General features: G+C 54.2%; 1 protein-coding gene across 1 annotated transcript in view; it reads left to right on the forward strand.

Moving 5' to 3' along the window:
* Positions 1–15,983, forward strand: part of SORCS2 (sortilin related VPS10 domain containing receptor 2) — a 284,413-nt gene that overhangs the window by 188,789 nt on the left and 79,641 nt on the right. The window contains exon 5 of the mRNA XM_024745080.1: positions 11,011–11,175. Coding sequence (XP_024600848.1) covers positions 11,011–11,175 — 165 coding nt within the window. The remainder of the gene's footprint in view (positions 1–11,010; positions 11,176–15,983) is intronic.

The following is a 15,983-nucleotide window of genomic DNA, read 5'->3' on the forward strand; positions in this document are numbered from 1 at the left end:
GGAAGAAAGTGGGCACAAGATCGTGCAAGGAGAGGGTGGGGAGTTAGTGTTTCGTGGGGACAGAGTTTCTGTTTGGGAGGGAGGACGGCAAAGCTCTGGAGACGGAACGTGGTGACGATTGTACAACCGTGTGAATGATGCAAATGTCCCTGGACTGTCTGCTCGAGAGAGTTTATTAACATAGTAAATTCCACATTCTGTATATTTGCCGAAATTTACAAAATCATGCAAATGGATGTTTCTGGAAAGTGTTAATAATTGCTGTTAAGACAGTAAAAGGGTACCTTGGTGTCAGGACCTATTTAGACCGTGGGCTCTCAGGAACAGCCGGTTTAGAAGGTGGTCTGGGAGCTGAGTGAAGAAGGAAGCGGCCCCGAAGCCTCTGGAAAGGGTCCCCCCTGGAGCCAGACCATGGAACGGGAACAGTCCGAGGCCAGGCTGGCCGGAGCAAAGTGACAGAGGGGTGGCAGGTGTGAAGCAAAGCCCATCAGGGCCAGCCACACGGGACCGAGGGCCGAGGGGGACAAGCAGGGAGATCTGTGGGTGCCGGCGGCCCCAGGTACGAGTGCAGGAGGAGGGGGTGGGGCCCTCAGGAGATCCCCCCCTCCAGCTGCCCCTCCACACTCTCTGTGAGGTTCCTTCTGGTCCCCAGCCCAGGTCAGTTCTTTTCTCACTTTACGCAGCCCCTAGGGGGACTCATCCACTCCCAGGACCACGAGTCACATGTCTGTGCACCTACCCCGAACACCTACCCCAGTGCAGACTTCTCTGCAGAGCTCACCCCATATCCCAACCTCCCGAGCCCCTCCCTCCACCTGCGTGACCCTCAGGAGGCTCAGCTCCAGCGTGAGGCTCAAACTGGCCTCCTCTTCATCTCCCCTAAGCCGGCTCTCCCTCCTGTGTCCACATCTCCATCCACAGTACCTCCCTCCACACACTTGCCAGAGCTGAAAACCTAGGTGTGTTCTCCTTGTTTCTCCGTCTCTTTCCTCCTCACCAAACCTGCTGAACTCCGACTATGAAATGTCATGGACACCCGCCCTCTCCTCTCCATGACCCCTGCCCCAGTCCAGGTCACCAGGTTCTCTCACCTGGGTGAGCCCCGTGGCCTCCAAATCAGCCTCTGGCCTGCCCCCTCCAGGCCTCATTGCAGTCAGAGGGAGAGAGCCAGGGCATCCAGGCCAAGGGGGTGTGACGGTACAGCAGACATTTGGGGACTTGGAAGCAGGCCGGGCTGGCTGGCCCCGGGCCGTGTGGAGGTCAGGTCAGCAGGGTGAGGTCATGGGAGGGGGGCGTGAACGCCAGACTCAGGAGCAGGGGCAGGAGAGGCCCTGAGGTGTTTCAAGCAGGGACACGATACCACACGCTTGCGTGTACGTCTATCCCCATTCTCCGTAAGGTCCTCAAGGACAGACCTTTCCGGTTTAAGGAAGCACAAGAGGAGTGAAGAGCCCTTCTGTTTCTGCAGCAGCTTCGCATGCTGTGCCTGATTTGGAACCTCTACCCAGAGAGAGGATTGCCTCCATTTCCGAGGTGAGGAGAGTGACTCGCCCAAGGTCACGGAGCAAAGCCGCATCTCCGTCAGACTCATATCCTGTGGCTTCTCCTCTGCTTATGGCTACTCAGACGGAAAACCATCGCCTGGAGTGATTTTCTCCTAAAACTCTGAGTAGCCCAGCGAGATGCATTCATCCGCAAGAATGAAGCGCCGGGTGGGAGAGTTATGTTTGCCCATCGTGACTCGCACCGGCGTGTATAAGACGCTCTGCGCAGATTCTAATTTGAGCCCCGGGGGTGGATGCCGCTGTATTTGTTTGTCTCCACTGTCTGCCTCTCCTGGCGTCAAAGCCAAGTTTTCTGTGTCCCCAGCTGGGCACATCTGTCTGGCAAGGAAGAGACCGGGCGATTGGGTTTCAAATAGAAAGGTAATTCCAGATGACCCCCATCCCCAGGGGTGGGGAGGGAACCCTTTTAGGGCTCCCCTTGGTAAAGAGAAGATTAAAAGCAAATCCTCTCCTCGATAGAGTCTGGATGGAAAGCGGAGATCTGTGGCGCATTCAGCCCGAGCCCTGGCGGAGGTGAGAAGCAGTCTCTGGGTGCTGTTCGTTTTCCTTTTTTAACTCGGAGCTTCCACAGCTATGATTTGCATGAGCTTTGCTGCGAGGCAGCCTGGCACGTTGGCACCACCTTTTGGAGGAGATGGGTTAGAAGCCCAGCGGGGGACCAGGGAAGGTGACTTGGCACCTGGTTCGGGCAGGCAGGTCCAAGCAGGAGGCCAGGTGCACGTGATCTGGGCACGCAGGGAGGGTCAGGCCCGTGCTGAAGGGTCCCGTTAGGGCATCCAGGGTGCCAGGTTCAGGCAGGTCTCCCGACCTGGCCAAGAGGAAGACAGGAGGCCCACGTGGGCGTCTCACGCAGTCTTCCCGCTGTCTTCCTGAGCGTGCAGCTCACCTTCGTGGAAACTTTCCAGACGGCCTCTCCTCTCCTCCAGTCCCGCCTGGGGGAGGGGCCTCCCTTCTCGGGGTCCCCTGTCCCAGGGCACTGCTCACACCGGTAAATGACTTCCCTTGTCTGCTATTAGCTCCTCCGGGGCAAGGATCCTGTGAGGTTCATCTCCCAGCCTGGGGCCCGAGGCACAGGTGCATGAGTCAGTGAATGGTCTTAAGGAATAGGATGGTGGACCAAGGAGAGGCAGCAAAGATGCAGGGGAAGAGAAAGGCACTCCCCCCGCTGTCCCCCACCCTCCTCTGCCCCTTCATGTGGTCAGAAATCATCCCCCAAACTTGGGACGGACCTGCAGACGTCTGGAAGCCATGCCTAACTGTCCTGGGGATGGGAGTGGGGGGAATCTGTCTGGACTCTCCCAAGTCTGCTGCATCAGGACCCCCGTGTTGTTGCTACATTCCGGGCTGATGCAGTCACATCACTGGCCATGACGTGATGCCGATGAGTGACACGGGGAAGAGCTGGGTGTGAACCCACAAGGGCTGTCTGGCCTCAGCTTCCCCATCTGAGAAATGGGGATGGTCGCACCCACTTAGCAGGTGTGCTGTGAGTATTAAGTGCAGGAAGCGATGCACTCCACCCCTCACCTGCCCCTGCCCATCATCTCTACACTGCCTCAGAGCTGCCCCGCTAGTACTTCCTGCATCTCTCCAACCAGATGCTGGCAGGGCCCTGGGGCTGGCTGCCAGGCTTGGATGGGAAATAACAGAAGGGTTGTTAATTACCATGCATCCGAGCCCCGGCCACTTTGCAGGCTTCCCACCCAGCACATCCCAGCTGAGAGAGCTAAGCAGATCTGTTTTTTTTTTTTTTTTTTTTTTTTTTTGCGGTACGCGGGCCTCTCACTGCTGTGGCCTCTCCCGTTGCGGAGCACAGGCTCCGGACGCGCAGGCTCAGTGGCCATGGCTCACGGGCCCAGCCGCTCCGCGGCATGTGGGATCCTCCCGGACCGGGGCACGAACCCGTGTCCCCTGCATCGGCAGGCAGACTCTCAACCACTGCGCCACCAGGGAAGCCCAGCAGATCTGTTTTTAACACAGGTTCCGTGGGGGTGATGCAGAGGCTGGGGGAAGACATGGCCTTTCTGCCCAGCCGCCTGCAGACTGGCCCGGGGAGCTCGGCCTTCAGGGAGTCGAGCACCCCTGCCCCGTTCTCAGCGGGATGGGACCTTGGGGAGCTCTCTCTCTCTCTGCCCGCATCCGTGCTGCATGCCAGCTCCATGGCGGCTCCTGTTACTCTGTGTCACGGTGACTTGTACCACGTTTGTGTCCTGCACTGGACTGGCCCTCCTCTGTGCCCGCTGCCCGGTGTCAGGCCTCCACCGCCCATCTCTACCATGAGTCCTGCGTAGCGGGAAGCAAATCTAATCTGCGGACCTGCCGATACACTTTGGTGGTCGGGGAAGCATGTCCAATAAAGCACATGTCAATAATGTGATCTGAAAAGAAAAAATTCCCCAAGCCGGTGACTTTCTTCAGAAGAAGCGCCCTGCCACTCCCGCTTAGAATCCATGTGCCGGTCCCACTGAGCTCCACCAGCACTGGCTTCCCCTAGCAAACTCCTCTTGGCTCAGGTGTCACCCCCTCCAGGAAGCCCCCAGCCCAAGGTCAGGCCTGGGGCAAGGCAAGGGAGGCTCTAAGTTAGGGAGGCACTCAAACTCAGGTGCCCTGGCCCACCTCTCACCCCCCAGAGACACGGCGCACTCACCCTGGGGACAGCTTCTTTGCCTCTGTCCTCGTCTGTCCTGGGGTTTCCTGGTGCGAGGGAATCATATGCTCCCTGTACTGTCTCTCTTACCACCGCCTTTGAGCTGCCTCAGCACTGGGACCCTGAACCACGGAGGTGTTTTGTGAAGCAAACTTCTCTGAAGAATGCTGCAATAATAAACCCACTGTCATCTATGGCAGGTTCTCCATGGCCCAGGGCTATGCTAAGTCTGGTTTTTTTGTGGTTTTTTTTTTTTTTGCGGTACGCGGGCCTCTCACTGTCGTGGCCTCTCCTGTTGCGGAGCACAGGCTCCAGACGCGCAGGCTCAGCGGCCATGGCTCACGGGCCCAGTCGCTCCGCGGCATGTGGGATCTTCCCGGACCGGGGCACAAACCCGCGTCCCCTGCATCGGCAGGCGGACTCTCAACCACTGCGCCACCAGGGAAGCCCTTTGTGGGTTTTGTTTTTGCCCCACTGCATGGCATTGTAGGATCTTCGTTCCCTGACCAGGGATCAAACCCCTGCCCCCTGCAATGGAAACGCAGTCTTAACCACCAGACCGCCAGGGGAGTCTGTTATATACTTTGTTTCCTTTAACTCTCAACTCGCTTCTGCCACGGTAATTCCTATCTTCATTTTACAGAGGAAGACATTGCGGCTCAGAGACGTGAAGTAATTTTCCCAAGGTTGCACAGCTCACAGGAGCAAAGGAGGGCTGAAGCCCAGCTCCATGGGCCTCCAGAGCCTGCACTGCTCCCGTCCAACCGGGCCTCTGCTGTGGGCTATGTGTTCCACGAGCAGCGCGGCCTGGACTCCCGGGGCCATCACGGGCACCCCCGTCCTGCAGGACACCATCAGCGTGGCTGAGAGCAGGGCGGGGAGGAGTAAAATCCCTAGTGTAAAATCCCTCTAGTTCACAATGGTTATTTCTTCGTCTCTTGGTGGGGAGCAGAGGCCAGGTCCACCGGCGTGCTCGGAGTTGCACAGCTAACGGACACAGGGCTGAACCCCGCAGGAGCTGCGGCCGAAAGCAGCTCCCCCGCCGACAAGGGGAGGGTGCTCAGAGCTCACCGGGGGCCATGAGAAAATGCAGACCCTGATCCCACAGGTCCGGATGGGGCCAAGACACTGTGTTCCTAACAGGCGCCAGGGAGGCTGCTACTCCTGGTCCGAGTTTATTAACTGAGTAGCTTTGGAAAGAGCCCACTTTATGGGTGTGTGACCTAGGCCATCGCAGGAGGATCTGTGCTTGGTTTGATGCTCTACTGGCACCATCTTGAAATTCCTAATTCCTTTTGAACAAGGAGCCCCACCTTTGCACTTTGTCCTTGGCCTGGCAAATTAAACCCTGGAACTCATGCTTCAGGTGGGCTGGTCATTAGTCCAATGAGTCTATCAAATATTTGTCTTCAACTGTGTTGCCTCTGATTTTGAGACACCCAGCCTCAAGGGCCCCCAGAACCTAGCTCGGTGCCATATGTTTCCCCACGATAGTAAGCAGTGAAAATACACCATTTAAAGTAGTCCGGTTCCCAATTTGGGAGAGCAATCTGCCGGCCTCCTCTCTGCACCATGCTAATTGCTTTGTTTTCTTTGCTCCAATAATCCTTTCCTTGTCAGCACTTTTTCCTTCCCCCATCTTTCCTGGCTTGTCCCACTCTGAGGCCAAAAATAGCCCACAACCACAGATTGCTGGGCCCCCGGCCAGAATCACTTCCTCAGGTTCTTTTTCCTTCTGCCTCAGTTGCCACCATGCGTAGGGCCTTGGCTGTAGCTGGGGGCTTTCATGGAGAAGTGACCCGGTACCTAGAGCCCTCATTCTGTGTGGGAAAACCAACACCCATTTCTTGGACCAGGTCCCGTGCTCCGGCCTGGATGGCAATGATGAGGACCTGGGCCCTGCCAGGCTGCACAGCCTCCCCACCTGGAGGGAAAGGCAGGCTCTCGCGGGTTCCCTGCGGAGAACCCTCGGAATGTTGGGCTGGAGCAAATGACTGTACAAGATGCTGGGGGAAGGGGCAGAGGAGGCATGAGAAAAACTCTGTTGGAGGATGTGTATCACAGAAGGCTTCCTGGAGGAGGTGACCTTCCAAAGGTGCCTTGGTGGATGAGGAGGCGTTTGATAAGCAGATAAAAGGGGGAAGATGTCCCATCATAAAAACAGGCTAAACTCATGCTGGGGACACTGGCGAAGCAGGGACGCCAAAAATAAATGAGAAACATTCAGCTTTGTTGAAGTTGCCCAGAATTCAGGGCTCAGAAAATTTCAAAGAAACCATTTTCATTTTATCACACTTGGATTTTGTGACGTTCTGAGATTTTAAAATCCGATTCTGGGGCTTCCCTGGTGGCGCAGTGGTTGAGAGTCCGCCTGCCGTTGCAGGGGACGCGGGTTCGTGCCCCGGTCCGGGAGGATCCCACATGCCGCTGAGCCGCTGAACGGCTGGGCCCGTGGGCCATGGCCGCTGGGCCTGCGCGTCCCGAGCCTGTGCTCCGCAACGGGAGAGGCCACAGCAGTGAGAGGCCCGCATACCGTAAAAAAAAAAATAATCCAATTCTGAATTACCAGTGGTGATGTTGGGGGTGTGCTGATCCTGCTGTACATTCCAGCCAAAGGGGACAAGACACACAGAGGTGGTCAGGATGTGAACGGTCTCAGCTGGGATGCCGCCTGTTTGCCTTTGGTTATGCTGTCCTCTCTGCCTGAAACACCCTCCCCTGGGTCTGGATCAAATTTCCATTCATTCTTCAAGGCTCGTCTGGATATCACCTCCTCCAGGAAGCCCTTCCTTTTGTTCTGCACCTGGTTGATATTTTCCCCCTGCTCTGCTCCCATAAAGCCCTGGGCATACCTAAATCCTTGCTTGACCTTGCAGTTTTAGCAGCTGTGGAAGAATGAATGAATGAACGAACGAATGAGCCTTCATTGCTGTGTGAAGCTTGGAGTGGTGAACAGGAATAAGTGAGTGAGATTATGTCTTCTGCTCTCCAGGCTACTTAAATATCCCTAAGGATGTTTTCCTCCCAGAGGAGAAAAACAAACAAACAGTTCTCTTATGAGAGTCACAAACTGAGCTGGAATTGCTCGTGTATGCATGCATGCATGCGTGCATTCCTTCGTGTATCCAGCAGGGCTTTGTTGACCGACAGCTTGGGGTCGGGCCTGTGCAGGGTGCTGGAGAAACCAGAAGATTCCCTACCCCTGAGATCAGGGGGGCACAGTCTAGTTGGGGAGGTAAATAAGCAAATAGTTGTATTGTAAAAACATTGTGGAAAATGCATCACGCGCAAAGTGCTTTAATGAGCTTCCCTGGCCAGACGGCCCGGATGGAGCCGGGCGTGAGAGTTGCTGCCCTGGGGTGGGGCGCAGAGCCAGGCTGAGAGTGTCCAGTGGATACTGAATGAACCGTGCTGTATCCGGGAAAGATGTGGAAGGAGTCTTGGTGATTTACTTCATTTTTCCTGATTATCCAGGGAAGCCGGGTGCTGTGCAGAACATTTAGGGGTTGAAGGACGATGTCAAAGGAGACACAGGACCCCAAAAGACCTCCCAGTATCCAGAGCTGGACCTATCTGGGCAGCAAAATAAGAAAATATTATTGGCTTCCCTGGTGGCGCAGTGGTTGGGAGTCCGCCTGCCGATGCAGGGGACACGGGTTCGTGCCCCGGTCTGGGAGGATCCCGCGTGCCGCGGAGCGGCTGGGCCCGTGAGCCATGGCCGCTGGACCTGCGCTTCTGGAGCCTGTGCTCCGCAGCGGCGGGGGGGCCGCAGCAGTGAGAGGACCGCGTACCGCAAAAAAAAAAAAAAAGAAAATATTATTGAAATACAACTCAAAGCATAAACTAAATATTTGTGGGTTCATAGTGATATAAATACGTGATTGAATAAGTAAATTAATGGGGGAGAAAAGACAAATCTCCCAGGCAGAAGAATTCCATATAATGTATGTAGCTACTCCACCCTCCAGGAGGGCCGCCTGCCTCTCCCCTCCCCCCGCCCCCAGGTGTGGGCCACGCAAGATGACTTCCTCCCAAAGGGACAGGATGGAAGCAGGGAGGAATGGAGTAACGTTACAGGGAGACGCCTGGCCAGTGCCACCTGGCCAGCGAGGGCAGCATCGTCAGTGACAGGTCATGTCCACTGCACGTCCACTGCAATGAGGGAGGCACCCCTCATTTTGCTCTTTTCCCCCCCAAAACTCAGAACCACGCTATCAGCACAAGAAAAATATCAAACAGACACAAATGGGGAGGTAACTACTACAGAACCGCCAGCCAGTCCTCAAAGCTGCCGCGTCATTAACAGCAAAGAAAGCCTGAGAAACTGTCACCACCCGGAAGAGCCGGAGGAGACGTGACAGCTAAGTGTCACGTGGGGACCCGGAGCAGGGACAGAAAAAGACGTTGGTGGGAAAACGGGTGAAATGCAGCGTGTAGTTTAGTTTCGATGTTGGGTCCTTAGTGGTGACGGATGTATGATCCTGACGTCAGCTGTTCATGAAAGAGGAAGCGGGGTGTGTGTCATGTGGGAACTCTCTGTGCTATCTTTGCAACTTTTCTGTAAATCTAAAACTATTCTAAACTAAAAGGTTTATTTAAAAATGTTTAAAAACTCCTTCTGAACCCACCACTATTAACATCCCCCTGTGTTTCTTTCCGTTCTTTTAAATGAAGGTGTAATTGACACACACCATTAATTAGTTTCCGGCATGCAAGGTAATAATTCGATGTCTGTCTTGTGAACACACAGTAAGTCCAGCTGACATCTGTCACCATAGTTGCAGAATTATTTTTCTTCTGATGAGAACTTTTAAGATCTACTCTCACAGCCACTTTCAAATGTGCCGTATAGTTTTATTGATTATACTCACCGAGCCGTACTTATTTATCTTATAACGGGACGTTTGTACCTTTTGATCCCCTTCACCCGTTTGGCCCACCCTCCTCCCCCCACCAGTCTGTTCTCTGTATCTATGAGCTTGTTTCTTTTCCCCTTTTTCCTTTTAGATTCCATATATAAGTGAGATCACATGGTACTTGCTTTCTCCTGATTTATTTTACTTAGCATAGCGTCCTTAACGTCCATCCATGTTGTCACAAATGGCAAGTTTCATTCTTTTTTATGGCAGAATAATAACCCTTCCATTCCTCTTTCTATGCATTTTCCACTGATAAAATTATACTTACCTTTATACACCTACCATTGACAAAATTATAATACACTTCCTTACAATTTTGTCAGTGTGAAATGTACAGAAATTAGACCCGCTTATAATTTTGTGCCCTGCTATTTAAATGTCACGTGTGCATGAGCTCTCTTGTCACTAAACATTCTCTGTAAACATTTGTACACGCTCTCTGGCTCCCTGGACCATTCTCCCCCGCCCCACGTTTCCTGCATGTAGATCACACCATGAGGAACATCTCCGAGCACATCTTTGCAGGAATCAGGCTCCACGACCCGCCGTTTGCTGGGGACAGAAGGCTTTTGTGCTGGAGGAGATGAATGACCGCCCCTGGGGAGCTCATTAGGTTTCCCTGGAAAGAAAGAACACGCTGGGTTATCATTTGTTCACACGAGACAGGAGTTTTGTGCAGTTCATTGATTTGTGCTCTCTGTGTTTAATTGTCTTCTAGAGCGGTGTCGGAGGTTGAGGAAGGCCATCCTGGCGGGGGGGGCATCTCATTGCCCCACGCCCCCCCGGGGAAAGCCACCCATTTTGTAGACAAGGAAACTGAGGCACAGAGGGTGTTTGGTCACAGAGACATGGATTTGAACTGGGTTATCTGGAGACGGAGTGTGTGCCCCCAGCCCCCTACTCCACCAGCACACATGGTTCATTCACTCATCCCCTTATTCCCTCATTCATTCATCTGACTGGTGGAGTGCCCAGGCCCTGCAGGGGTGGGCTGGGGAGGGGGTCAGTAGTGACCTCCACAGACATGGCCCCTGGCCCAACAGGGCCTCAGTCCCTGCGGGGGAGGCCGCTTCCATGAAATGGAGTGAACGTGTGATGGGCAAGTCCTGGGTCCCCAGCAGCCTTGTGTCAGGAGCTCAGCCCAGCCTGGGTTGAGGAAGGCCCACCCCAGGGTGGGGCTGTGGCCCATGCTGAGCATGGCCAGGGTGCAAGTGGAGGCTGGGAGGGAGGCCGGTCCAGGAAGGGCCTGGGGACCCTGATGGGGGGGTGGTGTCTCCTTGAGGCTCCCAGGAACCATGAAGTTTCTACAAGGCCCGTGTGTAGGAGACCCCCTGGCTTCCTGTGTGGGGAACGGACCTTCTGATGGTGCTGGAGGTGGGAGTCGGGGCCACAGCGCTGGAGGGTGAACCACGTGGCTCGCGGCCCCTCCACCCCGCGTGCCGGCGCTCCTGGCACTGTCGCAGCCCACCCGGCTGGTCGACCTTCTCTGGCACCAGGGACACAGGAGCTCTTGCGTGTCCCTCCGAGGGGCCCTGTCATTCCACCAAGTGAGCACAGGGCGAGGCAGCCTCCCAAATGGCCCCTGCCTCCTGGGTGTACTTGACAGTAAGCCCTCCCCACTGTAGAGCTGTCGGCCGGGCAGGTCAGTGTGCTGGGGCGGCCGTACCACAGGTGAGGCTTCGAACCACAGGAATCCGTCGTCTCAGTTCTGGAGGCCGGAAATCCGAAGTCAGGTGGCGGCAGGGCTGGTTCCCTCTCGGGGCTGTGGGGAACCCGTTCCAGGCCTCCTCCCGGCTTCTGGCAGCTCCAGCAGCCCTTGGCTTGTAGACGCATCGCCTGATCTCCACGGGGAGGCCTCACGCCCCACTGTGTGTTTCAGATCATCCTTGTGAGCTCCTCTCTCAGCGACCGGGACCAGAGCCTGTTCCTTAGCACGGACGAGGGCGCCACCTTCCAGAAGCAGCTCATCCCCTTCTCCGTGGAAACGTTCATCTTCCACCCCCGGGTAGAGGACAAGGTGCTGGCCTACACCCGGGAGGGCAAGGTAAGCAGGCCTGAGCCTTTCCATCACGTGGGGCCCGGAACCCCCCCATCATCCCCTTCTCCCCTGGGCCGTGTGGTTGGATGCCACCAGGAGCTCGAGGCTTTGCAGGAGAACCGAGCGGGGGAGGTGAGCTGTGCACTTGGCACAAATGGGCCCGAGAGCCGGTCAATGGATAGTGGATGATTATGAGGACCCTTCCACCCTGTCCCCCTCTGTCTGCACTCCAGCCACAGGGCCTTCCTCTACTTCCAGAACATTCCACGCACCCTCCCACACCAGGCCCTCCCCTCCCCCCTCTCCCACCACCACCATGAGAGTGAATCGTCCTTCAGACCCCAGACCAGCGTCCCCTCCTCTGAGGAGCAGAGCAGCAGGGCCCCAGGAGCACAGGGCACCTTCACAGGGCGGCAGAGGAGAGCGTAATGGGGGGCTGTCTCCAGGGCCAGCGTGGGTGGGCTGAGGGGGGAGCTTGCTGAGGGCCCGTGGAGGAGGGGCCCCCCTGGCTGTAGGAAAGGCCTGTGTCGGTTTCCTGCGGCCACTGTAAGAAATGACCACAATACAATAGAAATGTATTCTCTCACAGTTTCGGAGACCAAAGGCCCAAAATCAGCTTCATGGGGCGAACACCAAGGTGTCTGTGGGCCCCCGCTCCCTCTGGAGGCTCTGGAGGGGATCCCTCCCTTGCCTCTCCCAGTCTCTGGAATTCTGTGGCTTGTGGAGGGGTCACTCGGATCTTCTAAGGCAGCGTCTTCAACCCTTCCAGCTGCATCTTCACGTTGCCGCGCGCGTGTGCGTGTGTGTGTGAAAGTTCCCTCTGCCCCACCCGGATGACCCGGGATAATCTTCCCAACTAAACATCTTCACTGAATCACACCCGCAGAGCCTTTATTTTCCTCCATCTGGTCCCACGCACAGGTTCCAGGGATTATGACGTAGATGTTTCCGGGGGGCCTTTTTCAGCCAACCACCTTGCCCAGTAGGAGGCCGGATCCCCGGAGCCATAAGGAACGGGCAAGGAGGAGGCTGGTCCAGGAGAGGGTCGCTCAGCCCCTAGGGACTGCGGCTGGGCAGTCGGAGAACAGGAGTCATGGTACCCAGCTCTCTCCCCTCCCGCCCTCCGGTCTTCTGCTGGTGACTCCCGTGGTCTGAATCCCACCAGAAGCCAGAGAGAAGAAGCCTGTGGATGCCGTCTACACAGGGCAAGCCCCCAGTGTTGGAAAAAGGTGGAGAAGGCAGAGCTTGGGTCTGGACTAGGTGGAGGCTGTCCAGATCGGGAGCTTCCCCAGGCCTGCTTGGGACCCACTGTGCTACACTCTCCCAGATTCCAGTGCCTCTCTTTCCCAGGACTGTAATTATGTATTTGTGCCACTAGTTAGTTATTGTCTGCACCGTACACACACACTTGGGGTCAGCTCGCTGAGGGTAAGGGCTATGCCTGGTTTTTTTTCACCATTTTACCTCAAGTACCTGGCTGAAAATATTGAACGGATGGATGGAGGGATGGTGGATGGATGAATGGACGGATGCATGCATGGGGGGTGGATGGATGAATGGACGGATGCATGCATGGGGGTGGATGGATCATGGAGATGGATGGATGAATGAATGAATAAATGAATGAATGAATTTCTACCGACAGGGATCACCCAGGTCAGGGACCTCCACATGGAGACTCCTGGCTGGCCTGAGCCATGGCTGTCTACAGGACCTGGCCTCCTTGCTGGTCCTCAGTTTAGTGTATCTGCTTTGACCTGGAATACATCACACGCACTCACACATCACTGGCCAAAGCAAGTCTTGTGCCAAGGTCTGGTCCTTGCTAACTGACTGAATTTCAGAATGTCCCTGAAATTCCCTGGCCTCATGGGCTGCCTCTGCTCTGGGTGCTTTCCTTTGGAACAGCATGTATTCTGGGTATTAATAGTGCTACTTAGCCTTCCATGTATTTAGACTAAAGCACAATCACAGAGACTTATTTTCCCACAGAGACTGACTGCATTACAATTGCTCTTTAATTCATGGGGCCCTGAAAAATTAATGGAGCTGAAATCTCGGTTATTTTCTTTGGGTCTTTTCTGTGACTATGAGGAAAGGAAAAAGAGGGAAGAAAGGTTTCACTGTGGTTGTAAAAGGAATGAGGAATTTGAGGACATTAATAACAATGACAGCAGGGCTGTTTTGTTAGGCATGATGGTTTCAGCAGGATGGCTGGTCGGACAACACTGACTTTGACGCCAACAGACCTGGTGTGTTAGGTAGGCGTCTGCTGCTGTAATGCTGAGTAACGCACAGGCCCAAACCTCAGTGGCTCACAGCAACAAGCATTCTTTCTTATTCTTGCATCTGCGAGTCAGCGGGGGTCCTGCCGGGCTCGCTTGGGACTGACTAGACAGGCATGCCTCCTGGCAGGGTTCAGGTCTCTTCTTCTGAAACCAGCAGTCGCTTGCAGACATGCCGTTCTCGTGATGGAGGGCAAAGGCTCCGAGGGGCAGAGGAAACCGCATGAGAACCTCCGTGTGTCTGCTTTGACCTGGAAAACATCACATCCTTTCCCGCTGGGCAAAGCAAGTCATATGCCAAACCCAGAGTCCACAGGCTGGACCTAAATGTCTCGCTCACAAGGACTTGCAGATTTTTACAAAAGCGAACGCTCTCTTCTATTCCCTCCCCTTCCTTTTCCTCCCAGATGCCTACCCCTTCCTCTAGCAAAGACTGTCCTTCCACCCCTCAGACTGCCCTGTCTCCCTACCTCTAGTTCCCTCCTTTACTGTGTCATTAGAATTTGGGGTGCTCTGAGGCGACCTTATTTGGAGCCTGGACAGCTTCCTTGGGTGAGAGCTGAATGCAGTGGGTTTTCTTCTTTCAAGGCTCAGCAAATTGCATCAGGCTCCTGGGATCAAAAGGATGTGAGAGCTGGGCAGTCCTTCCCCACGCCAGCTTGCTGGGGACCCCTGGCATGAAACTGACCAGCCTGTTCCCCTCTGCTCAGACCTCAGACCTCTTCACAGGCAGAGCCCGGGGCACTTACCTCTAAAACATCAATAGACCCACTCATGTTTTATTCTGCTTCCCATCGAGAACCTCCTCTGCTTCCCGGCACTGTGAGAAATCGGTCTGAGCCTGGGACTGCCTTCCAGAAACTTAGTAGAGGAGACAAGACACCTTGGATGGCCAATCAGGGAAGCCTTCCTGGAGGAGGGGGGTTGAACAGGGGCTTAGAGAATGAGTCAGGATGTAAGTTTACTTTTTAATACAACTTCAGAACCACAAAGATGATCACACAAGAAAAGAAAGAAAAATGAACCCCTGCAATCCTCCAGCCCAAATGAAGCTGTGTTTGCATTTATATAGGCTGAAAAGGAGGAGAAGTGCTATCAAGGGGGTGAGGTAGGGTGGGCAAGAGTTCTCTTAAGAAGGGATGAGTCTTGGGCTTCCCTGGTGGCGCAGTGGTTAAGAATCCGCCTGCCGATGCAGGGGACACGGGTTCCAGCCCTGATCCGGGAAGATCCCACATGCCACGGAGCAACTAAGCCCGTGTGCCACAACTACCGAGCCTGCGCTCTAGAGCCCGCGAGCCACAACTACTGAGCCCGCGTGCCACAACTACTGAAGCCTGCATGCCTAGAGCCCGTGCTTGGCAGCAAGAGAAGCCACCGCGATGGGAAGCCCGCGCACCACAACCAAGAGTAACCCCCGCTCGCCACACTAGAGAAAACCTGTGCGCAGCAACGAAGACCCAACACGGCCAAAAAAAATAAATAAACAAATGTGGGGTTTAAAAAAAAAAAAAAAAAGAATGCCATTTGCAGCAACATGCATGGACCTGGAGATTATCATACTAAGTGAGTCAGACAGAGAAAGACAAATACCGTGTGACGTCACTTATGTGTGGAATCTTAAAAAAAATAGATACAAATAAACTTATTTACAAAACAGAAACAGAGCCACAGACATAGAAAACAAACCTATGGATATGTTAGGAGGCTGGGATTAACATATACACACTACTATATATAAAATAGATAAACAACAAGGTCCTACTGTATGGCACAGGGAGCTGTACTCGATATTTTGTAATAATATTTTGTAATCTATTCCCTTATATGGGAAAAGAGTCTGAAAAACGATCTGTGTGTACATATATACATATGTGTGTATATAAAACTGAATCACTGTGCTGTACACCTGAAACTAACACAACATTGTAAATCAACTCTACTCCAATATAATAAAATAAATGGCCCAAGGCAGCAGGGAACTGCCTCCACGGCCTGTCCCCTTCCAAACCTCACATGCACGCATCTATCTGACCCAGAATTCTAGCTGCAAGGGAGTCTGAGCAATGTTGGATCTCAGCTTTTCGGCCTTTGCAGTATGCCCAGGTGCCCTACAGCGAGGGAAGGAAGGATGCTGAGTTCCAGCCATCATACCCAACCTACCACTGAAAGCCGGGTGGAATTGCCGTGCTTCTAATAATTGTGTGAGGCTTAATGGCACACATGTCTGTGAATGGAACGCACCTTCCCTCTGACTTCACCCTCCTCCTTTCCCTTTATCCCTCCCTTGTTCTCACTTCTGATCGTTTTACCTTTACATCAGATCAGAATATCTTCCGATCATTTTATCTTTCTTAGAGGAGTGGTCTAGAGGAAGTCGACTCTTCCCCAGGACATTGCTGTGAGGGTTTTAGCTGCAGTAACTAGGATGTCCCTGTTGTGTTTATTTGCCGGTGTTTGTCCTTTATTCAGCAGAAATGTCCTATTTCTGCAGCAGTGGGTTGTGTGTTATGCAATCACCTCCCATGAGAG

Source organism: Neophocaena asiaeorientalis, unplaced genomic scaffold, assembly GCF_003031525.2.
Source record: "Neophocaena asiaeorientalis asiaeorientalis breed wild unplaced genomic scaffold, Neophocaena_asiaeorientalis_V1.1 scaffold65, whole genome shotgun sequence".
Taxonomy (NCBI): Eukaryota; Metazoa; Chordata; class Mammalia; order Artiodactyla; family Phocoenidae; genus Neophocaena; species Neophocaena asiaeorientalis.